General features: G+C 46.0%; 1 protein-coding gene across 1 annotated transcript in view; it reads left to right on the plus strand.

Moving 5' to 3' along the window:
- The first annotated feature begins 2,302 nt into the window (after positions 1 to 2,302).
- The window catches only part of KL (klotho), a 45,878-nt gene continuing 24,211 nt past the window's right edge, over positions 2,303 to 23,969 (plus strand). The window contains exon 1 of the mRNA XM_036250230.1: positions 2,303 to 3,112. Coding sequence (XP_036106123.1) covers positions 2,315 to 3,112 — 798 coding nt within the window. The 5' untranslated portion in view covers positions 2,303 to 2,314. The remainder of the gene's footprint in view (positions 3,113 to 23,969) is intronic.

Genomic DNA, 23,969 nt, shown 5'->3' on the forward strand with positions numbered 1-23,969 from the left:
AAGTCAAACGGAACAAACAAGAAGCAGTAGTAGTTAGTCACCCTTCAGGGATCCAGGGCATAATAACCATCAATGTAACCTTGATAAACATTGAGTTCTGGCAAGAAAGTTTAATTATCATGTACTCTTATCATTGGGTTAAATTAACTGTCACCTGGGAACACCTTCGCAAATGCTGAAACCGCGGGTGTCTAACTTAGGGGTACATGTGCTTTTTTGCTTTATGCCTCCCCCCCCCCCAGAGACATGAACTTTAAATGTGAAGAATTTAGTCAACTTGGTCCTTCTTTTAAATCACTATTCTAAAAAAAAAACAAAACACACACACACACACAAAAACAAACAAACAAACAAAAAACTTAAATTTTTAAAATGTTGGTTTAATAAAAGTAGCAATAGATACAATTTGCCCTGAGCAAAGAGACCATACATCAATAAGTGAACACTTAGCCTAAGCTATTTTCCGTGAGACCGTGAAGCATTTCTAAAAGAAACTTTACAAGCTACAATGCAGCAAACACGCCAATGTTCAGCTCTAGAAAGGGAATGTGATCCTGCATGCAGACACAGAAGCTTTTTAATTTAGCGAGAAGAAAGTGTGACTGTGCAGCTGGGTGTGTAATTTTTTAAATTGCTGAAGTGTCACTGTTTTTTATTTTATATTCATTGACAAATAGAAATGCCACATGTAACAATAACAATAAGTCTTGTTCCAGTCTGATGGCTTGATCCTACTAATTATGAAAATATATGCTAGCTGTAGTTGGGAATATTTAATAAAATATTGGAATAAATTTCTTGTGCTTACATTTTAAGAGAATGAATAAAAGTACCTTCATCTGTAATATTTAAAACTTTATTGATCTTAAATTTGTACGAAAGTACAGGGATGATCCTCCGTGAGGACCCTCATCATTGCACACAGTTCGGGTGTGGGGGCCTGAGGGACAAGGCTCGGGCAGGGAGGCAAATGCATCATCAGCAAGACCCTGCATTGGTCTGCCCTCCCAGGTCTGAGTCCTCTCTGCACATTTTTCATCTGCGCCTCACGAGCCTGTGAGGTGGCGCCCGCACAACTATCTCTGTTTGATAGAGGAGGATCCTGAAGCTTGTCCTGGTCCGGATCACAAAGAGGGGACCAGGCTTCATATACACACATACTCAAATGGACATTGTGTCTCCACAACTGTCCAGATGCAATGGAAAGACGTCATGACCCTATTTTGTTGCAGAGGAAGTGGGTGCTTGGGCTAAATCCCTCCTCCTCTCTCCCTTCACAGCTCAGGAGACATTTGTGGGACGCAGAGACCTCTGGCTCCAGCAAACTTAGTGCAAAACTTTACGTAGGCAAGTTCCCTGCTAAGCCAGAGCGGCAAGCTAACACCTGCAATGACTCATAAACCAGATGCAAAGGATAATAAAGGTGAATGATAGTTACTTAACACAGAAATCTTGGTGTTTTGAGTTTTCTTTCTTTCTTTTTGCTTTTTTTTTTTTTGAAGAACAACAATTAACAACTGTCATTTGAAGCTCACCAAGTAATTCTGCAGGATCAATTAAAGAACAAGTACTGGTTTGAAATGGTTAAAAGATAACAGTAAAGAGGGAGCCCCAAGACCACCACGCATCTCCTGTGTCTTCCTCCAAGGCGTCCTAGACTGAGGCCGGAGGACGGCCCTAGGCCCTGCGCAAGTGGGTGGCTTTAAGGCCAGTCTGCCTCCATTCCTTGTCTTACAACACCCGTAGTTCCGACCTAAGTCTCCCCACTTTGCCATCCCAATATGACTTTAGCCAATTCCTAATCTGCTGTAGACACGTCAATCCAAAGCTTTCCCGGCCTCCCAGGGACGAGAGAACGCAGGTGCCTCCGGACCAGCGGACCAGAGGCTGGCAAAGGCCTCACGCCAGACTCGGGGTAAGTTGTTTGGCCGCCTTCCCTCCAGGACCGACCCCGGCTCTGCGGCTTCTCCCAGGAGCGCGCGCGGATGGGCAAGAGAAGGCGGCGCGGAGAACTTGTGTCGGCCAGATGTCCTCCGCGGCTCCCGGGCGCAGCAAGGAACAGGTGCCTGTCCTCCGACGTCCGGGAGCTGCGCTTGCCGCCCCTTGCCGGCTGTCGCGCCCCTCCCCAGGCACCCCTTCGCCTTTGCGCGCTGGTCCCCCGCATCGCAGGGCGGGGCAGGCGCGGGCTCACAGGTAATTATTGCCAGCCGGGCGCCGGGGAGCGGGGGTGGGCGCGCCGGCGCGGGGCGGGCGGCGCGGCGGGGCGCGGGCATAAAGGGGCGGCTCGGGCCCCAGTGCCCGGATCCCGCGCAGCATGCCAGCCCGCGCCCCGCCGCGCCGCCCGCGGTCTCCGCCGCTGTCGCTGCTGCTGCTGCTGCTGGCCCTGGGCGGCCGCCGCCTGCGCGCCGAGCCTGGGGACGGCGCGCAGACCTGGGCCCGCTTCGCGCGCCCTCCGGTCCCCGAGGCCGCCGGCCTCCTCCACGACACCTTCCCCGACGGCTTCTTCTGGGCCGTGGGCACCGCCGCCTACCAGACGGAGGGCGGCTGGCAGCAGCACGGCAAGGGCACGTCCATCTGGGACACGTTCACCCACCAACCCCCAACGCTCCCAGGCGCCCTCCCGGTAGCCGGTCTGCCGTCGGGCGCCCCTGCCACCGGGGACGTGGCCAGCAACAGCTACAACAACGTCTTCCGCGACACGGAGGGGCTGCGTGAGCTCGGGGTCACCCACTACCGCTTCTCCATCTCATGGGCGCGAGTGCTCCCCAATGGCACCGCGGGCGCCCCCAACCGCGAAGGGCTGCGCTACTACCGACGCCTGCTGGAGCGGCTGCGGGAGCTGCGAGTGCAGCCCGTGGTCACCCTGTACCACTGGGACCTGCCCCAGCACCTGCAAGACACCTATGGCGGCTGGGCCAACCGCACCTTGGCCGACCACTTCAGGGACTTTGCCGAGCTCTGCTTCCGCCACTTTGGCGGCCAGGTCAAGTACTGGATCACCATCGACAACCCCTATGTGGTGGCCTGGCACGGCTACGCCACCGGGCGCCTGGCCCCCAGCGTCCGGGGCGGCGCTCGGCTCGGGTACCTGGTGGCGCACAACCTTCTCCTGGTGAGTTCAAGGGGCCAGGCAGAGAGCCACACCGGGGACAGGGCCTAGGGAGACGCCAGGGCCCAGAGGGGTGCCTGAGCCTCCAGCTCAGACGAGCAACACGCTTGTGAGGTCACCTAGAGTCGAAGGGGGCGGGGGGCTTAGGCTTTCCTTGGAGAGCGTGGAGTCGGGAGTGGGAAGGAAGCCCCGCAGTGGGCGCGCGCGCGAGTGCCCGGAGTGAGCGCCCTTTGGAGACCGTTTGTCAGGAAGAGGTTGGAATCACTTTCTCGGGTGAGAAAAGGCAGCTCCTTTCTTTGGGTATAGAGGAATCCCCAGAGCTAAGGCAGGGAGGGTTTGATAGTAGGTACGGGGAGAATGAGGAGGGTGGATGAAAAAGATACAAGTTTGTTCGGGAGCCGCGCAGCGATCCTCTCCGCTGGAGTTGGTGGCGATGGCAGTTCAGTGCGAACCCAGTAAGGTCTGTGCTGCTCGCGGCTCAGGCCACACCGCAGCGGATGCAAGGGCGTCCGGGTCGCACGTCCTGGAAGTGTCTTTGGAGTCCTTTCTGTCTCACCGTACTTAATTTGCAGGGGTGTGAAAACCCCGAAAACAATCTTAAACAAGACTAGCCGTAAAAATACATAAACACAGAATGTTACAGATTGTATCCTTCACGTGCGTTTCCATGTTGCTCTCTCCGACTGGAAGGATTCCTCCAGGATGAGACTCTTAAGATGACAAAATTGATTTCAACACCCTTATACAAAAGGCTTAATAAAATTTGACAGTAGAAAATGCTGATATGCCATGATAAAGTTGTCTCCCAAATAATTCTTCCTCCTTTACTTAGTGTTCAAGATTGGGTCCCATTGATTTGAGGGTTCATTTATAATGATGTCAGTTGTTGGTAGTTTCTACAGTTTTGTATTGAGAGAATATTTTATGTGTATGTGCAACTTTTTATTTTAATAAAAGTGTTTAAATGTATGACTTTTGGTATGGTATTTTGGTGACTTATGGGCCTACTGGAGGACTTATTTTTAAATTAAGAATTAAGCCACTTATTTTGAACAAATTCAAGACAGACCACTTCTGCACACTCTTAACGGAAGCTGTGGATAATTCAGGCATCATATCATGGGTTACTGAGTGGACCCGGTGCCCTGCACTGCCAGCGATGTTGTCATAGTGCTGAACAGACTGCATGTCAGCTCCACAGAATCTGCACCACAGATCCTAAGAGAATGCTGGATTTGGTTTTTAAAAATTGAGATGTTAGTGATTTCATATTGATCTATATCTTTTCATTAACATACTTCAGATCCTAAGCACCACCTGTTTATGGTGGTGACAGAAAAACCATGCGCAGCGCTGGCTCCTCTGATGAGGAAGACAAGCAAATTTCAGTCCATATCAGAAAAAAATAAATTCGTGGACAACTGGAGGACCAAATAGACCATTTCTGCAAAATCACTACTTTATATTTAAATCATACGAGTTGAATTTTTAGAGTGCATGTAATAAACTCCACATGTATGCAAAAGTCATCATTTGTTATTTTAGTGACTCACTTATTTTCATACATAGAATAAGAATTGGGACAGGAGCTCTCTGATACTCTGGTGTTTTAAATAGTCAACATGCTTTTGGTTCTTGTGCCTACTCTCAGCCCTTTGATTAACTTTGCAGTTATATTTTTGGATCCTTACACACAAAAACTTGCCAAACACTAACCATCTTTCCCAGAAATGCAGTGGACTTTGAATTCATAAGAAATTAGTGACAGGTGCACAGTTGTTTTGCTGATGCTGCAGACAAAATGCTAGTTGCTGTAAAACATTAATTTTGCTTTCAAATTTCTTTGATTTGGAATTTAGTCATTTTTGTGTCTTATGAAGTAACTTGTCCTTGTCTAAGAATATCTCAAATTAATTCTTCATGAGATATTTTTATTCTGTTTTTAATATTCTTTCTTGCTATAGTGTTGGGGAGAGGAGGGAGGGAAGTTTTGACCTTACTTGAAAAGATAAAAAGTATTCTGCAGGTTTTGTTAATAGAACATTTCAGCTGGGGCTTAGATATTGCTGTTAGGGGCCACTGAGCTCCTCACATATTCTTTGGCATTTGGGGGGGCTGATGCTAGTGAAGGCTAAAACTGGCAGCACCCCTCCCTGTGGTCCTGTTCTGTGCTTCCACTATAAAAGTAGGCTGAGGAGGCCAGGCCAGTGTGGCTCAGTGGTTGAGCTTCGACCCCTGTACCAACAGGTCACCAGTTCAATTTGCAGTCAGGGCACATGCCCAGGTTGTAGGCCCAATTTCCCAGTGGGGGCACGCAGGAGGATGTTCTCTCTCATAGATGTTTCTGTCTCCCTCTCCCTCTCCCTTCCTATCGCTCTCTAAATAATCAATAAAGAAAAAAATTTTAAAAGTAAAATAAAATAAAAGTAGGCGAAGGAGACTCCCTGGGGACACTGGAAATATAACCCCCTCTCCCCACCCCTCCCAGCACAGAGATTTCAGGATCATTGTTTGATGGGCTGGAGGACAGGAGGCAGGTCAAGCAAACTACAGGATGAATTATGGGGGGATCTGCTCAGAATGGAGGTCTCCATGTTCTTTTGTGCATTCCTGATACTGAGATAAACCTTGCGAGAGAGAGAGAGAGAGAGAGAGAGAGAGAGAGAGAGAGAGGATGAATGAGAAAGAGAGATGGAGAGAAAGAGAAACATAGAACTTAGAACTGAAAGAATTTCCCTGCCGAGTTCTGGGAGACTGGGCTGCTTTGCTCACCTGCATGAATAACACAGGAAGAGACCACACCTCTTCTCTGACTTGTAGGGGGACTGTGTGCCTTCACAGCTCTTGAAAGATGATTCTCGAGGGCCTGAAAAGCTAGCATTGAGACCTGCAGTTGCGAGTCCAGCCTCTGAGAGGACCAGGACGGAGTGGAAGACACAACGGGCCTCCGGGGATCTTGCCAGTGTTTGTACAGGGCACCTGTGGAAAAAGACGGCTTCTTTCACTGGGGGAGGCGGGGCCAGGAGGTGTCGCCTCGGGCACCGATGTGCGGTGCAGATGTGCGTGGTACTGAGCACTGCACGTTGACATCCCGCTCTGGCCCCGCCCACCGGTTAGCTCGTCTCTCTTCCCTGGCGCACCTCCTCAGCGTGGCTGCAGGACCCCACTCTGTCCTGCTCCTCCTCTCGGCGTACTGGTGATACCTTCTCAGTCCCTTCTGCCCTGGCCTCCTCGCCTTGCCTCTAAAGGCCCAGAACTTCACCTTGGTCTCGTCCCTACATTCACTGCAAGTGATTTCTTCGATTACTCTCTATATCCTGATGACTGCAGACTTTGGGTCTCCAGCCGGAACTTCGGCCCTGAGCTCCGGACATGGACAGACAACTGTCTTCTCCACTTACATGTCCAGCAGGTATGTTGCATCGAACACACCCAAAGGCAAACTCCTTTTCCCCCTTCTCCGTATGGCAACGTTGCTCTTTCAGTTGGTTAAGCCCAAACCTTACCTCCTCCCTTTCTCTCACATCTTGTTCTCAATCCATCAGCAGATCTGGCAGCTCCAACTACCTTCAGATGTATCCAGAATCCAGCCACGTCTCTCCCTATCTAAAGTTGCAGTCTGAGCACCCATCAGACAATTGGAATAGCTTCCTAGCCAATGTCCTTGCTTCTGCCCTCACCCCTGGCAGTGTGCTGTGATGGGTATTTTCAAGGATGTTGTTATATCGGAACAAAATTAAGTGCCCTGTTTATGAAAATCCCACCTTTTCTTCCAGAAGCAGCTAATTGGCTCCCTTCAGCCCCACACCTGAATGCTATTTCTCCCTTGTGGACTCCCACAATGCCTCATTCTGATGGGACTCCCACAATTCTGACACCTCCTACCATCTATTTACCATCTGCCCCTTACACCTGGGCACTCGCTGGGCAGTTCCCTGAGTGAGGAAACCACGCCCACTTCCTCTGCCCTAAAATGGCATCTTGCCCTTGGTAGGTGCTCAGTGAATGACTTCTGTTCCATAGCCCGGCTCTGCCTTGTGAATGCTTCTAGGACTTACTCTCTTTGTCAGTCTTTCTGGCTACTTTCCGGTGGGGAGCACCAAATCCTAACCAGATAGGAAGATCAGTAAACATAATGGGGCAGACTTTGACATTTTCAGTAAAACTTAAAGATCACCATCAAATTTATGACTCCACTGTAAAAATTTCCAGATAATTAAAAACTGTGATCACTATGAACTTTATGAAGGAGTTTTCAGGACGGGAGGTAGGAGTCTCCTGGCTGAACGGGAAGCGGCAGTGTAAGCTGGTTGGACTTTCTTTCCCCAAGTAACAGGAGAGGCCGTCTGTCGGTAGACGCATGCTCTAATTGCGCACGCATGTGCTCGGGGGGAGCACTGCACCCGCTTTCCTCTCGTTAAAATGTATTTAGTACACGGATGGAATAACCGACTGTGCGGAAACAATGTATTTTACAGAATACTACGAAATTCATGTACGTTTAATCAGAATTAGTTAAAATATCTCCCAAAGAGCTTGACACATGCCTCTTTGTCTGATTGAACAGTATTTTTATGAAGGTTACAGTCAAGTCCCAGAAAAAAATTAAGAATAGAAAAAGAACTAATAAAAGTATTTTAAAATCGTAGCGATGTTTAACAATGTCAATTATATTGAGTTGAAGAAAAGAGGCAAAATACAGACTACGAAGCATTCAAATGATGTCAATGTGCACTTCTTAAGCACAAAGTGAATGAGAGCCCAACTGTGTCACCTGGGTGTGCAGTTAGTCATGACTCTGCACACAGACGTCTTCTGAGTTATCTTAACTTTTCAAACACTGTGATTGCTCTAAGTCAGAATTTTATTATAATGAGTTTGTACAAAAGGTGCCTTTCTTTCAGTGACTGTTATCTTTTCAAGTATAAAGTAAGTGTTAGCTGTAGGAGGAGAATACAATACATATCTATTGGGAGGACAAGAAATACAGACTGAGTGAATAGAGGTACATACTGTTACTGAATCCTCCGAGATCAAGTCTTCTGAGAAACTCCGAAGTTATATTTGCAGTATCTACTTAAACAGTAAACATAATCTACCTTTTGTGTATTCTACTTTGATATATTCTGGATACAAAGTTAATCTGAAGGATCTCTATACCACTTCTCTCCACTCTTTAGGGATAAACTCTTACTTATCTTCCAAAGGATTGACACGAACACCCCTATTTTGTGATACCGATAGGCAGAGTGCATCATGTACTCATTTGTAATTCCTCGAGATCAGACACTATATATCATATTTATTTAAAAATTTTAGTGCTATCTCAGCCCTTGGGACACAGCTTCTGACAAGTGAATAAGTGTGGACGTAAAATGATCTGTGCTTGTTTCGATATGCTCTTCTCCCTTCTTGCAAATTGGATAGTTACAGTCGGCTTTCCCACACGGTATCTAGGAGAGAATTTTATTTTATTTTTTAATTTAATTTTTTTGCTCTAGTATTTTATTTATTTATTTATTTATTTATTTATTTATTTTTGTGGTATGTACCCCTAGTGGGAACCAAACCCAGGACTCTCTGGTCTGCAGGCCGATGCTCAACCACTGAGCCAAACTGGCCAAGGCATCTATTTATTTATTTTTTTAAGTTTTTATTTTTTATTGTTGAAAGTATTACAGATATCGCCCCCCACCCCCTTCTCCCTCACTGGATTTTATTTATTTATTTATTTATTTATTTATTTATTTATTTATTTGCAGTGTTAGCAATTTATTGCAACAGACATGGCCCATGGACCTGAAGTGCCCTCCCCTGCTGGGCCTGTGCCCCACCCCCATGGCCGCAGGGCACTGCAGGGTCTGCCCCAGGGCACGCAGTGGTGCTTCGGAAGGCTGGAGGCGCTCTCCCAGGGAACCGCCAGGGTCTCAGAGTCGCCGCAGCTCCTCCCCCACTGGACTTCAGAGTGAGGAAGAGCAGAAAGACATTTCTGCCTGGATAGGTATATGGCCTTTGTGCATTCCCAGGGCCGATAGTATCCCAGTGTTCTCCAGTGCACACGGCAGGAAGGGAAGGGGAAGGACAGGGCTGAGCGGAAGCTGTGCCGACCCGAACCCGGGAATTACTGTCCGCGGCGCAGCCCTGGGCTCGGCGAATAATTCTGTCACGGCGAAATCCGGCGGGAGCAGCTCATTCAGAACAACCATCTCTGCCACATCGCTTTCCTCCAAGATATATCATGAGAATTAAAACAAAATCATGTATGTCAACATGGTTTGAAAAATATAAAGCGCTCTACATAAGTGAGGTATGAATTTATTGTCTATAATAATAATAATAATATAGCAAAAGCCCTGAAGAAATGATCCTCTTGAGCTGTTTAGAAGAAAGAAATTAGAGAAATACTTAAAAATTAGAAATTCTTGACTCACTTAACTTCTTCATTTGCAACATGTAGCATTCAATAGAATGAAGTCTTTGCAATTTTTTTGTAGCATTTGACCAAATATTTTCAAATGATTTTGAAATAATTGATTTTACATAAAATGTAGTATTACCAAGTCACTTTTCTGGACACAGCTTTATGTTCTCTTTTTTTTTAATTAAAAAATTTTTTTAATTGATTTTTCGAGAGAGAGAGAAACATTGATGTGAGAGAGAAACATTGATTACATCCCCTACTGGGGATTGAGCCTGAAGCCCGGGCATGTGCCCTGATGGGGATTCGAACTGGCAACCTTTCCACGCACAGGACGACGCCCGAGCAACTGAGCCGCACCAGCCAGGACTGGCCACAGTTTGATGTTTAAGAGAAGTATACTTAGTTTATGACTGATATAATTTGATGTATTGACTAGAGATAAATATTTAGTAAACTCTTGTGGCCCCAGCCTGAATATATATTTTTATCAATAACATTGTTCAAAGTATAGGTGTCAGAACATCATCCCTGAATCAGTATCATTATAATTAGACAAAATACTCAAACTGAGAGCAGGCATACATTATATTTAAAATAATGGCGAAGCAAACCGTTCCATGTCTGCAAGTGCACTTTTATTTGGTAACTGGAATGCCAGCCTTCGAAGGGCCCGGGGCAGCTCCCGGTCCCGGTCGGCGTGCTCCTCGGGACAACTCCAGTGGCCTCGGGGAGCCCGCCAGCTTCTCCTCCACTGTTTCCAGGAAGGGAAACTCGGTTCCGCTCAAGTTGCCCAAGTGATTTTACCTTCTAGATCGAATGAAAACCTGCCACTGTACCGCCTCACCCATGGTTGTCTCTTTGCTTTCCTAAATCTCGAAGAATAAAACGAATTGTTTTTGATGAGACAGCTTTTCGAGCATCTGAAAGAGCCACTGTGTTTTCAGGTGTGCTGCTGATCGGTGGGACACGTGTGACTCGTGAGAGGCCCCGTTAGCTCCGACACGGGAGGGGAGGTGGAGGGGAGGTGGAGAGGGGGATGCTCAGGGGGTGGGCCACGCTCTTCCAGAAACCACGCAATCTCAGGTCGCCCATCGGACACACCTCTGTCCCACGTTCCTTAACAAGGGCTCCTGGCGGGTGCGGGTGACTGAGCACGAGGCCCCGTGGCTCTGGGCTCTGGACCCTGAGGAGGGCTGGATCTCCTGCGCCAGGGGCGCGTTTAGAGGTTCTTTCCAGCAAGGAGCAAGAGGTGTCCCCAAAGCCACAACCGAGGTGAGGGGTGGGAAATGCCTGTCTCCTTTGGTAATGCCTGACTCCTCCTCCCCGTGTGACTGCCCTTCTCTCTGGACCCCTCGTGGAAAGACCCTCTCCCTCGGACCCGTCCACAGCCTGGCATTTGCTCCGTGTCAGGCCTTCCTGTCCGCTCTGCAGAGAGGGGGACAACGGGGATGGCGGCCTGTCACCGCGGGCTCGGGTACATTCTCCCTGATACTATCTGAGGTCAACTACGACTTTGTAGCATTGTTGTTTCCATTCTGAAAACATTCTGGCCTTCCCGAGAGAATCGGCATCTCCTCTCTGTCCGTGGGGCTGTGCTTACTGCGGGCCTGCCACCCAGCCCCTTTCTTCCCCCCGTGGCCAGGTGACATTGCAAAGCTCCCACACAGACAGGACACAGGACTGTCCCAAGAAGGAGCTGGGGTCCAGAGGGTGGGGACGGTCTGGCAGTCAGTCTGGTGAATGTCACATTGCCACAGAAGGAGAGACAAGGAAGCCCCCCCAATCTCCTCGAGATCAGTAGGGGAGAGACAGCACCCAGCACTCACGTGAGAATGTGCAAGTGCCCCACGAGGAGTCCGTTCCAGGGGCAGCAGGGCCTGGAGACAGGGGGGCTGGGTTGGAGTTGGGGGCGGTGGGGTGAGGGAGCAGTCAGGGAAAGTGTGACTAGCTCAGGGGCTGGCACACTTTTTTTGGGAAAGGCTAGGTTTCAGGCTTCGTGGGTCACACAGTGTCCGTCACAACTGCTCAGTTCTGTGGGTTTGGGGAGACAGCAGCCACCGGTGACCTGTGTGTTCCAGAACTTCATTCGCAGAAACGGGTGGGGGGCCAGGCTGTTGGGCGGATGAGCCGCTCGCATGGCCGGCTCCAGGCAACAGCGCAGAGTCAGGGCAGGGGGGCAGAGTGGTCAGTGCTGGGCTGCAGTGTCAGAGGGGGAAGGACAAGAGGCCGGAGGGGGAGCCGAAGGCCTCCCCGAGTGCAGTGTGCAGAGCGGTGGGGCTGCCGCAGGTGGGCAGGGCGCCTGTCCCTCCCTGGGTACCCGCCTAGGTGGCTGCCAGCTCCCTGGGACTCGGGGAGTTTGTAGCCCCCTGAAAGCTCTCGGGCTTCTTCACTTTCCCTCCGTGAGTGACTGTCGACCAGACGTCCCGTCATGTCCTTTTGTCGTTTATTTTGGAATGTTTAATCTTACTAAAGTTCATCCTCAGTGGCAGAGATAAGAGGAGGGTTCCCACACATGGCGGGTGATTCTTAGAAACGGGAAATAACCTAAATATGTTTAGGTGATCAGTTAAAGAAAGAGTGGTACACATGTACGGTGGACTAGTATTTAGCTACTAGGAAGTCCTGTATGGTGATTAAAAAGTCACCACACAAATGCCAGTGATAGTTGCCTCTCCGCAGCTCCGCTGTGGACACCAGTGAGTCACCAGCACGTCACTGTCCTTCAGGTGTGGCGGGCTCGCCTCCTGCCCTTCCTGCAGGCCCACCGCTGACCTGCTTCCTGCTCCCTAAAATCTCATCCTACCCCTCTCAGCACATGTACTGAAATTGTTTGTCTTCCCACAACAGCCCTCGACTTTGAGATGCCAAGTGTCACGTTTGTTTTTAGTTTTATACCGAGAGCTTCCCGGGCCAGGAGAGAGGAAGCAAGCAGGTATTTGTCCAGTGAATGAAAGAGGTGAAGGCAAAAGGAAACTGTTAACTGAATTCTTTATAAACTGTGCGATTAAAGGTGATTTGTTGTTGTTATTTCTGGTGGTCTGGATTTTCTAATTTTTCTCTCAGTAAAATGTATATTTTTTGTGATGGGAAATAGCAAGTAGTGTTTCCAGTAAAAGACGGCAGGTTGTATTTACCCCTCCCATTGTGTTCTCTGTTGAAACCCTGTTAAACGTTAGAAAGGAGCTGCTCAAAGGAAGGAAGAGAGGGGAGAGGGAGAGAGGGCAGGAGGGGAGGAAGGAAGGGCCACCAGCCGGCAGAGCCGAGCAGCAGCACTCGGAAGCTGAAAAGCAGGCGGTTCCGTTACCGACCAGGCGACCTAAGGTCACTGACTGCGGAGTGGGCGGGGAGCCAGGAGCCAGCCCCCCACTGCAGACTCTTCTAGAGGCATGGGGGTCGGGAGACCTGATCCTCTGGAACTGGAGGGCCTGGGAGAGACTGTAACATGAGAATCGGGTGAAAGCTATTTAAGAAACAACTAGATTTCCAGATCCCTCCCCCAGTTCCTCACTGCTGAGCATCTGCCCCTCCTCAGTTAAAGAGAAAAGAAGTTAGTTTTTTGGAGAATATACATCGCAAGGTGTCTGGACCAAAGTACACCAGGTACATTGGAGGGCGTGAGCACCACATTGAAAATAAGGATTAAGTCAACAAATGCAGCTGAAAGCTGAGGACCCCCCCCGCCCCAAACTCCACACCGCCCTCTTCTGCCACCATGCTCTCGCGTGGGGCGGTGGGACTTTAGCTCTCCAGGTAGGGATCAGAAGAGTCCACCCCAGGAATCTGACGGGCCCTTCAGGAGAGACCTGAGGTCTGGGCCTGCAGGTGGGGACAGATCTCTCCGCAGTGAAGCGCCCAGGCAGCAGGCCCCACCCACAGGCTCCATCCTCCGATCCGGTTTACTTTGTTTCTCATCCTCAAATATGAGTAGACAATCAAGAACCAACAGACCTCAGAGAAGAGCTTCCAACCTGAAAGATTGAGACCCATACAAATAAACAAAACCGAAAAGCAACTTGGAGAAACCATTATACAGAGAGAAATATCAACTAAAGCACACGAGACAATCAAAAGATACACATATCTAGTTATAAAATAAATTAAGTCAAAGTAATGTAGTAATGTACAGCACAGTGACTACAGTTAATAATTTTGTATTGTGTATTTGAAAATTGCTAACAGTGTAGATCTTAAAAGTTCTCATCACCAGAAAGAAAGATAAGTGTGGTGATGGATGTTAACTTGACTTATTGTGGTGATCATTTCATAATATATACAGTGTTGAATCATCATGTTATACACCTGAAGCTAATGTAATATATGTCAATATGTCAGTATCTAAATAAAATAAATATATATATATATATATTTTTTATCCTCTCCCGAGGACATTTTTCCATTTTTTGTTCAGATAGAGCGGGAGGGAGAGAGAGGAAGAGAGAGAGAGAGCGAAACATCGACATGAAAGGGACACATCGAGTGGCTGCCACCCGCACGACCAACCAGGGCCGGGGACAAACTGCAACCGAGGTACATGCCCTTAGCGGGAACCGAACCTGGGTCTCTCCGGACCGCAGGCCGACGCTCCAACCGCTGAGCCAAACCGGCCAGGGCTAAAATAAATATTTTTAAACACCCAATAAATGTTTAACGAGAGAAGGAGAAATACTGCATCTAGAAAATAAGAATAGGATAATATAACAAAAGGTGGGGGTGTGGGGAAAACACCTGGACAATAAATACAGTATAGCAGAAATGGAAAAAATAATACAAGCGTTAGGAAATAAAGTGATGAAATCTCTTTAAGAGGAAAGCAAGAAGACAGAGATGGAAAATACTAAAAAAAAATGTAAGGAAATGTAGTGGACCAGCGGGGGTTCAACATTCAAATCGTAGGCGGTCCAGCAAGGGAGGGGGGAGGGGAGGGGTGTCAAGCCAGTGGCCTCCTTGAACCAAGCCCCTCAGCAGCCCTGCCCCGTGCACTGGCCTCCCACAGGCTGTGGGCTTGGTCGCGGGATTTGTTTCGCTCGATGTACTAAGGAAGATGCCACAAAAGCTTGACGGATACCTTCGCATCGCAGTGTTTCTTCCTGGATCACAGCTCCTCAGAAGCCAGCTCTGCAGCGGGCTAGCTTAGGGAAGAGAAGCCATCCGGAGGGAGACTTCGGTCCCTTAACCATGGCTGGGGCAGTGCTCCCCCGACCGAGATCCCTTGAGTAAGCGCTTGGATGTCAGGTGCGGAACTGCCGGGAGGCCCAGGTGACCCAGAGCCCAGGGAGAACAAATCCTCCTGGTTTCCGGGCCCTGGTTGGGGTGGTCAGTTCGATAGCAACAGAGAGCTGGAATAAAAAGAAAGGAAATAACAAAGTAATTTAAAACAATGTTTCCGAGAAGTCGGGCGCAGGGAGGTCCATACTGAATGAAAGTACTGGGGAGCCCTTACAGGACCCCTGCTTCCGCCCCCAGCAGGCAGCCTCCGAGCTGCGGGGACCCTCCGGCTCTCACCCTGCCCGCTGAAGGCACCGGCTTTCACTGTGGTTTAGGGTCTCGGTGAGCCGGCAGGACGCCGTCATCCCGGGCGTGTCCCCTCCGCGGTCTCCCCAGGTCAGCACGGGGGTGGTCGCCGTCGGGCCAGGGGCCGGCTGCCCAGCCCTGCGCAGAGGGGCCTTCTCTTGTCTCCCGGGAAGTGAGGCCGCCCTGTCTGCTGGGTCTTTGAGCAGCAAACGTCCAGGCAGGATGAGGTGTCATGACGCTTACTGAGGGAACCCCGGCGGATAAGCGGGTGAGCCGCACACCGCGATGCAGTGACACCTGTGGGGAGGCGGGCAGGAGGATCTGGGGGTCCTGAGATGGCCCTGCAGGCCTGAGAAAGGTCCGGCTGCCAGGAGTGGTTGGGCCAGCCCTGCCCTTGGAGGGGTCCCCGCTGGCCGGGTCGGCTGCACTGGTGCCCAGGGCCAGTGCAGGGGCGCAAAGAGGTAGCAGCCGGCGCCCCAGTGAGCCGTGCCCTGATAGTGGGAGACCTGAGCGCACAAGTTCGGGCCCCACAGACCCCAGGGAGCAGTGCCATTCAGAGGGGAATGCAGTTACCTCCGGCGAGAAGCTGGTGTTTGTCTAAGCTGCTAATCTATGAGGGCAGAATAATGACATGTTTAAAACACACAAAGTCTCAGAAAGTAAGTCTGTTTTGAACCCTTCATCAGGATGCTATTGAAGGATGAACCCCCCTTCGCTAGTGCAGACGAGCAGGAGGAAGACCCCGCCTGGACAAACAGTGATTGGACGCAGGACCGTGAGGACAAAGCTGGACCCAGGAGTCAGCTGCCCGGGGGCCTGAGAGCCACCGTCCAGAGGGGGCAGACTCCCCAAGTGCCTCAGAGAAAAGTACGGAGCCGGGTAGACGTGGCCTCGCAGAGTTCGTGATGAGAGGCTACTGGAGAGCGTGCAAGAACTAGCCACAGGCACAAAGCAAACCGAGGAAATGAAAAAACAATGCAATTAACTCGAAGGAAAACAAAAATAATAAAGAAAACAGTCTTAATTACCTCATTATAATAATGCCCAGCTGTGAGGAATAGTCATGTTGGCAGAATAATGTCAATACCGAATATTGGTTGTTCAAATCCAAACCTGCTGTGTAAGGGAGACAGTGGTGTCAGGCAGCTAAGGCCCACCCACCCCAACGGGGAGTCACTGGACACAGCTTAAAGTCTGGAAGTGCGGAAACCTGACATTTCAGAAAAGGTCATAGGGTCAAATGTAAAGATGGGAAGTGGGGAGAGAATAGGGGAGGAGAACATGGAACTGTGATTTTTGTTATAAGTTGCATAAGAATAAAAAAAATTATTAGCATCACTTCAAAATCAATTTTGCAAGTTATGGCACACATTTAGAGCACCGCAGCCTGTGAAACTCTTCGTGAAGGGAACTGCAAGCATCTCCACATTTTCAGATTAATGCCTCGTGGGTGTTCATCTTTTGGGCCATAAAAATGTTACGAAGAAATTGGGCTGTGAATCAACCTGTGGGACATTGTGAGTCACTTTGTCTCAAGTGGACACCTTTCATTAATCAATGTTTCAGACATTTATCAGTGTTTGATACTTAATAAGTAATTAGCAATTTTTTGTTTAATCAATAAATACTCTTAACATGCAGTCCTTTTAGGATCAGTTATTCAAGGAGCAGTGGTACTATCTCCATACACCCTACTTTTTATTTCTTCACCTAAACAGTATCATAAAAAGATCCAGTAATTGTCAAAATCATTACATAGATATGCCTATTGTGTTCCCACAGAAACCATGCGATATTGTAAAAACTATTTTGAGGTTGGTTTGGGAGACTTATTTTATGAATCCAGAGTGCCTCCTCATTGTCGTCTCTTTCTCAGTACTGGTGTATTTATTTGTTTAAGTTGTTGAATTTACTGGGGTGACACTGGTTAGTGAAATGCTAAAGGTTTCAGGGGTACAATTCTATAATACATCATCTGTAAATTGTATTGTGTGTTCACCATCCAAAGGCGTGTCTTTCTGTCACCATTTATTTCCCCTGTACCCTCTTCTTCCTCCCCCACCCCCTTTGCCTCTTATAACCACCACATGGTTGTCAGTGTCTATGAGGGGTTGTTTTTGCTTAATCTCTTCACCTTTTTCACCCAGCCCCCCAAACCCCCCTCCCCTCTGACAGCTGTCAGTCTCTTCTCTGTGTATACGAGTCTGTTTCTATTTTGTTTGTTAGTTTACTTGGTTCATTAGCTTCTACATATAAGTGAAATCATATGGTATTTGTTTTTCTCTGACTGGCTTATTTCACTTAGCATAATACTTTTCAGGTCCATTCATGCTGTTGCAAAAGGTAACATACCCTTCATTCTTACAGCTGGGCATGTTCCATGGTGTAAGTGTACTGCAGCTTTTTACCCACAATCTACTGATGGGCACTTGGGTTGCTTCCAAATCTTAGCTATTGTAAACAACACTGCACCATAAGGGTGCATATATTCTTTTGAATTCATGTTTTGGGTTTCTTCGGATATAATATTCCCAGAAGTGCAATTGCTGTGTCATAAGGCAGTTCCATTTATAATTTTTTGAGGTAACACCATATTGTTTTCCACAGTGGCTGCACCAGTCTGCATTCCCACCAGCAGTGTGCTAGAGTCCCCTTTTCTCCACACCCTCGCCAACACTTGTTGTTTGTTGATTTATTGATGGCAGCCATTCTGACAGGTGTGAGGTGATACTGCACTGTGGTTTTAATTTGTATCTGTCTGATGATTAGTGATGGTGAGCAGTTCTTCATATGTCTATTGGCCGTCTGTATGTCCTGTTTGGAGAAGTTTCTATGCGGGTCCTTTGGCCATTTTAAAAATTGGATTGTCTTCCTGGTGCTGAATTGTATTCGTTTTTTTCCCTATATTTTTGGAGATTAACCAAAGCAGATGACTCATTGGTGACTATGTTCTTCCATATGGTGGATTTCCTTTTTGTTTGGTTGGTGGTTTCTTTTGCTGTGCAGAATCTTTTTAGTTTGATGTAGTTCCATTTGTTTATTTTTTCCTCTGTTAACTCTGCTCTTAGAGATACATTGGCAAAATATAGCTCTGAAAGATGTCTGAGTTTTACTGCCTATGTTTTCTTCAAGGATTTTAGTGGATTTGCAGTTTACATTTAAGTCTTTTATCCATTTTGAGTTTATTCTTATGTGTGGTGTAAATTGGTGGTCTAATTTCACTTTTTGCATGTACCTGTAAAATTTTTCCAACACTATTTATTGAAGAGATTGTTTTAACTCTATTATGCTCTTGCCTCCTTTGTCAAATATTAATGGACCATAAAGGCATGGGTTGATTTCTGGGCTTTCTGTTCTATTCCATTGATCTATATGCCTGTTCTTGTGCCGGTACCAGGCTGTTTTGATTACAGTGGATTTGTAGTATAGCTTGTTATCTAATATTGTGATCCCTCAAACTTTATTCTTGTTTCTCAAGATTGCTGAGGCTATTCAGGATATTTTTTTGGTTCCATATAAATTTTTGGAATATTTATTCTAGATCTGTGAAATGCCATTGATATTTTAACAGGGAATGTATTGAATCTATAGATTGCTTTTGGTAGTATGGACATTTTAATGATGTTAATTCTTCCAATCCATGAACACAGTATATGCTTCCATTTGTTTGTATCTTTCTCTATTTCTTTCTTTAATGTCCTGTAGTATTCCCAGTATTGGTCTTTTATCTCCTTGGTTAAGTTTATTCCTAGGTACCTTATATTTTTGTTGCAATAATAAATGGAATTGTTTTCTTAGTTTCTCTTTCTGAGGTTTCATTATTGGTGTATAAGAGTGCCACCAATTTCAGGATATTAGTTTTGTATCCCAGTACTTTACTGAATTCATTTTTATATCTGACTTTGGTGGAGTCATTAGGGTTTTCTATGTACAATATCATGTCATTTGTAAGTGACAGTTTCACCTCCTCTTTTCCAATTTGGGTGCTTTTTATTTTGTCTTTCTGTCTGATCGCTGTCCCTAGAATAAGAGTGGTGAAAGAGGACACCCCTGTCTTGTTCCTGATCTTAAGGGAAAGCTCTTAGTTTTTGCCCATTGAGTATGATATTGGTTGTAGATTTTTTTATATAACCTTTGTTTATGTTGAGGTATGATCCCTCTATTCCTACTTTGCTGAGAGTTTTTATCATAAATGGATGCTGGATTTTATGAAATGCTTTTTCTGCACCTATTGATATGATAATGTGATTTTTATGTTTCATTTTGAATATGTGATGTATCACATTTATTGATTTGCAGATATTGTGCCAGCCTTGCATCCCTGGAATAAATCACACTTGGTTATGGTGTATGCTTTTTTAAATATATTGCTGGATTTGGTTTGTAATATCTTGTTGAGGATTTTAGCATTTACCTTCATCAGGGATATTGGCCCACACTTTTTTCCCCTTTATACTATCTTTATTTGGTGTTGGAATTAAGACAATGCTGTTCTCATAAACAGAGTTTGGAAGTCTTCCCTCCTTTTAAAAAATAAATAAAAATAAAAATTTTTAAAAAGAAGCAAGAAAAATCTCAAATAAACAATCTGAAATAGTTAGAGAAGAATAGGCATTAATTCTTCTTTGAATGTTTGGTAAAATTCACCTGTGAAGCCATCTGGTCCAGGACTTTTTTTTTTTTTTAATTACTGTTTCAATTTCATTAGTTGTTATCAGTCTATTCAGGTCTTCTGATTCTTCCTGATTGAGTACTGGAAGATTGTATCTAAGAATCTGTCCACTTTGCCAAGGTTGTCAATTTGTTGGTATATAATAATCTTTCATCATATATTCTTACAATCCTTTGTATTTCTGTGATATCAGTTGTTACTTTGCCTCTTTCAATTCTGATTTTATTGGCATCAGTCTTCTCTTTTTGTTTCTTGGTTAGTATGGCTAAAAGTCCATCATTCTTGTTTATCTTTCCAAAAACCAACTCTTAGTTTTATTGATCTTTTGTATTGTTTTTTTAGACTCCATGTCATTTATTTCTACTCTTATCTTTTTTATTTACTTCCTTTTGCTTACTCTGGACTTTTCTTGATGTTCTCTTTCTAGTTCTTTTAGTTGTAGGGTTAGATTATTTATTTGAGATTTTTCTTGCTTCTTTTTAAACATTTTTATTTTTATTTATTTTTAAAGAGAGAAGAAGAGAGCAATGGAGAGAGAGACACTGATGTGAAACTGTAACATTGATCAGTTGCCTCCTGCATGTCCCCTACCAGGGATTGAGGCTGCAATTGAGGCATGTGTCCTGACCAGGAATCGAACCCATAGACTTTTGGTATAGGGGATGACACCCAACCAACTGAGCTATACTGGCCCAGACTTTTCTTGGTTTTCGAGGTAAGCCTGTAATGCTATGAACTTCCCTCGCAGGACTCCTTTCTCTGTGTCCCATAGAATTTGGATTGTTGAGTGTTCATTTTCATTTATTTTCAGGTAATTCTTAGTTTTATCTTTTTCTTATTGTTAACCCATTCATTGCTTAATAACATGCTATTTAACCTCCATGTGTTTGAATGTTTTTGAGTATTTTCATTTCAATTGATTTCTAGTTTTATGCCATTGTGATTTGAGAAGATGCTTGGTATTATTTCAGTCTTCTTAAATTTGTTAATACTTATTTTGTGTCCTAACATGTGGTCTGTCTTTGAGATTATTCCATGTGCACTTGAGTAAAATGCATATTCTGCAGCTTCAGAGTGAAATGTTCTGTGACTATCAATTAAATCCATCTGATCCAGTGTGCCATTTAAGGTTGTTTCCTTTTTGTTCTTTTGTCTGCAAGATCTATCCAGTGATGATAATGGGGTGTTAAAATCCCTTATGACTGCATTGCTACTGATCTCTCCCTTAAAGTCAACCAAATGTTTTTTGTATATTTAAGGACTCCTATATTGGGTACATATATGTTTACAAGGTTTATGTCCTCTTGTTGGATTGACTCTTTTAGTATTACGTAGTAATCTTCTTTGTCTCTTCTTATGGCATTTGTTTTGAAGTCTGTTTTGTCAGATAAGAGTATTACTACCCCAGGTTTTATTTTTGTTTCAATTTACATGAATTATTTTTTTCTATCCCTTCACTTTTAGTCTGTAAGACTATTTTGTTTTGCGGAGGGTCTCTTGTAGACAGCATATATATGGGTCATGTTTTCTTCTCTATTCAGCTACCTTATGTGTTTTATTGGAGCATTAAATCCATTTACATTTGAGATTATTATTGATAGGTACTTATTTATTTTCATTCTTTTCTTCATTCCTATGTTTCTTTCTCTCTATATATCTTCATCTTCTTAAAGCAATTCCTTTAACATTTCTTGCAGTGCTGGCTTTGTGGTAATGAACTCGGTTAGTTTTTTTGTTTGTTTGTTTGTTTTTTGTTTTGTTTTTGGTCTGGGAAGCTCTTTATTTAGCTTTCAATTTTAAGTGATAGCCTTGCTGGATATAGTAGTCTTGATTTCAGGTCCTTGCTTTTCATTACTCTAACTACTTCATGCCAATCCCTTCTGGCTGTAAGTGTTTCTGTTGAAAAATCAGCTGACAGCCTTATGGGAACTCCCTTGCTGCCTTTAAAATGATCACTTTGTCTTTAGTTTTGACATTTTAATTATAATATGTCTTGGTGTGGGTCTCGTTGGTTCAGTCTTGAATGGGACTCTTTGTGCTTCCTGCACTTATGTGAATTTTTCTTCACCAGGTTAGGGTAGTTTTCTGTCATTATTTATTCAAATAGGTTTTCTATTTCTTGCTCACTTTCTTGTCCTTCTGGTACCCCTATGATGTGGATATTATTTTATTTCATATTGTCCCAAAGTTCCCTTAATTTATCCTTATTATTATTATTATTTTTTGCTGCTCTAATTTAGTGTTTTTTTCTACCTTATCTTTCAAATATCTGATTCAGTCCTCTGCTTCATCCAGTCTACTTTTAATTCTTGCCAGTATATTATTGATGATAGATATGGTATTCTTCATTTCCAACTGTTTCTTATTTGTGGTTTCTTATTCTTGTTCATGCTGATGTAGTTCCCACTAAGTTCCTGTAGTTCCCATAAATTCCTTGTAGTTCTCACTAAGTTCCTTGAGCATCTTTAAAACCAGTACTCTGAACTCTACATCTGATAAATAGCTTGCCTCCTTTTCACTAAGCTTTTTTTCTGGAGATTCTTCCTTTTCTCTCTTTTGTGGGTTGTTTCTTTGTTTCCCCATTTTAGCTATCTTTTTGTGTTTATTTCTATGCACTGGGACTGCCATGACTCCCAGTTTGTGTGGTGGCCTTATATAGTAAGTGTCCTATGGGTCCCAGTGGTGTGGTCTCTTTGTTCTTCTGAGCTGAATGCTCTGGCGATTTCCCTTGTGTGGGTTATGTGAGCCCTCCTGTTATAATTGGGCCTTGACTTTTCTTGTTCCATTTTTTAGTGGGATCTCCCCTCAGGCATGTCTTGCAAGCTGCTGCGCAGGTGCTGATGGAACAAAACAAATCAAAACAAAAACACAGAAAAGGCCCCAACAACAACAGCGAAAACAACTAAAAAGGAAGAGAAATAGGAAAAAGAAAAGAGGACAAGATTAATAAAAGAAAAGAAAAGAATGCAATAAGAAATAAAAGGGGAAGAAAAAAGAATGTGAAATGAAAGAAGGGAAAGAAAAAAATCAGAACAAATAATATGAAAATAAAAATGCCCAGCCAGTGTGGCTCAGTGGTTGAGCATCGGCCCTGCACCAAGAGGTCACTGGTTCGATTCCCAGTCAGAGCACATGCCCAGGGTGTGGGTCTGATCCCCAGTGGGGGGTGTGCAGGAGGCGGCCAATTGATGTTCTCTCTCATCAATGTTTCCATTTCTCTCCCCCTTTCTCTTCCTCTCTCTCTAAAATTAATAAAGAAAAATTTTAAAAATGGTAAAAAATAAAAGAAGGAAAATATATGAAAAGGAAAAAAGAAGAGAAAGGAGATAAAAAAGGAAAGGAATGAGAAAAATAAGAGCTATGAAAGAAAAAAGAGAAAAAATAATAACGAAACATTAAAAAAAAAAAGTAAAGAAAATAATGAAAAGGAAAAGAAAAGTGGAGTTTGTGCCGGCAGAGCTGAGTGCCTGCTGGGATCTCCCTCTGGGTCCTGCTCTTCTGCTGACTGCAGCTGACTGTTCTGTGTGCTGGTCCGGGGCCCAGGGAGGCACCTTGGTGCTGATGGCTGTCAGAAGCCACCCACCTCTGGCTCTTGGCAACCTGGTTGAAGTGTCAGAGATCCACAGTTTTTTTCTGCCTCCACAGGGCTTGGCTGTGCACAGCAGGGGCCAAGCTCCACTTCAAGTCTGGCTTTTTAGCAACATTGTGCCCAGGGGCATGTCAGCAAACGTCCCAGGGCACCTCGGGACCCACCTCTGTGCACCTCCACCTGCCGGCCAGCTGTCAGTCACTGAAAACGCTGTTTCTGAAAGGGTTTTGGGCCGAAATGGGAGCATCCAGGGACCTCTGGTCTCCTGTGAGGGGGAGGTGCCGTTCCGATTTCAGGGGAGATGGCAGGTGTGTTTCCCTGTCCCAGAGCCGCACGTCGGGGCCCGTCTCCGATGCTGCCCGGATCGTAGGGCAGAGGCCCTGGTAGGCGGTCTGGCGGGTCTGCTGGACGCGGAGCTTCTGTCCGTTTCTATCCGTTCCCAGGGCCGGGCAGCACCAGCCAGGTTCCTGGGGAAGTGGAGGGACCGGTCCTGCCACATAGCCCGCCCCTGAGACGCCCAGAGCTGCGGGCTGGCACCTGCTGCGCCCTCTCAGCAGGGGTCAAGAGGCAGGCCGGGGTGCGCAGGGCTCCCGAGCGGGTGACTGTCTCCCCCGGCTGCTGCTGGAGGGGCTTGTGCCTGCGGAGGGGGGGCACCGGCACCGCTGCC

The sequence above is a fragment of the Molossus molossus genome, unplaced genomic scaffold (assembly GCF_014108415.1).
Source record: "Molossus molossus isolate mMolMol1 unplaced genomic scaffold, mMolMol1.p scaffold_m16_p_9, whole genome shotgun sequence".
In the NCBI taxonomy this organism is placed as follows: domain Eukaryota; kingdom Metazoa; phylum Chordata; class Mammalia; order Chiroptera; family Molossidae; genus Molossus; species Molossus molossus.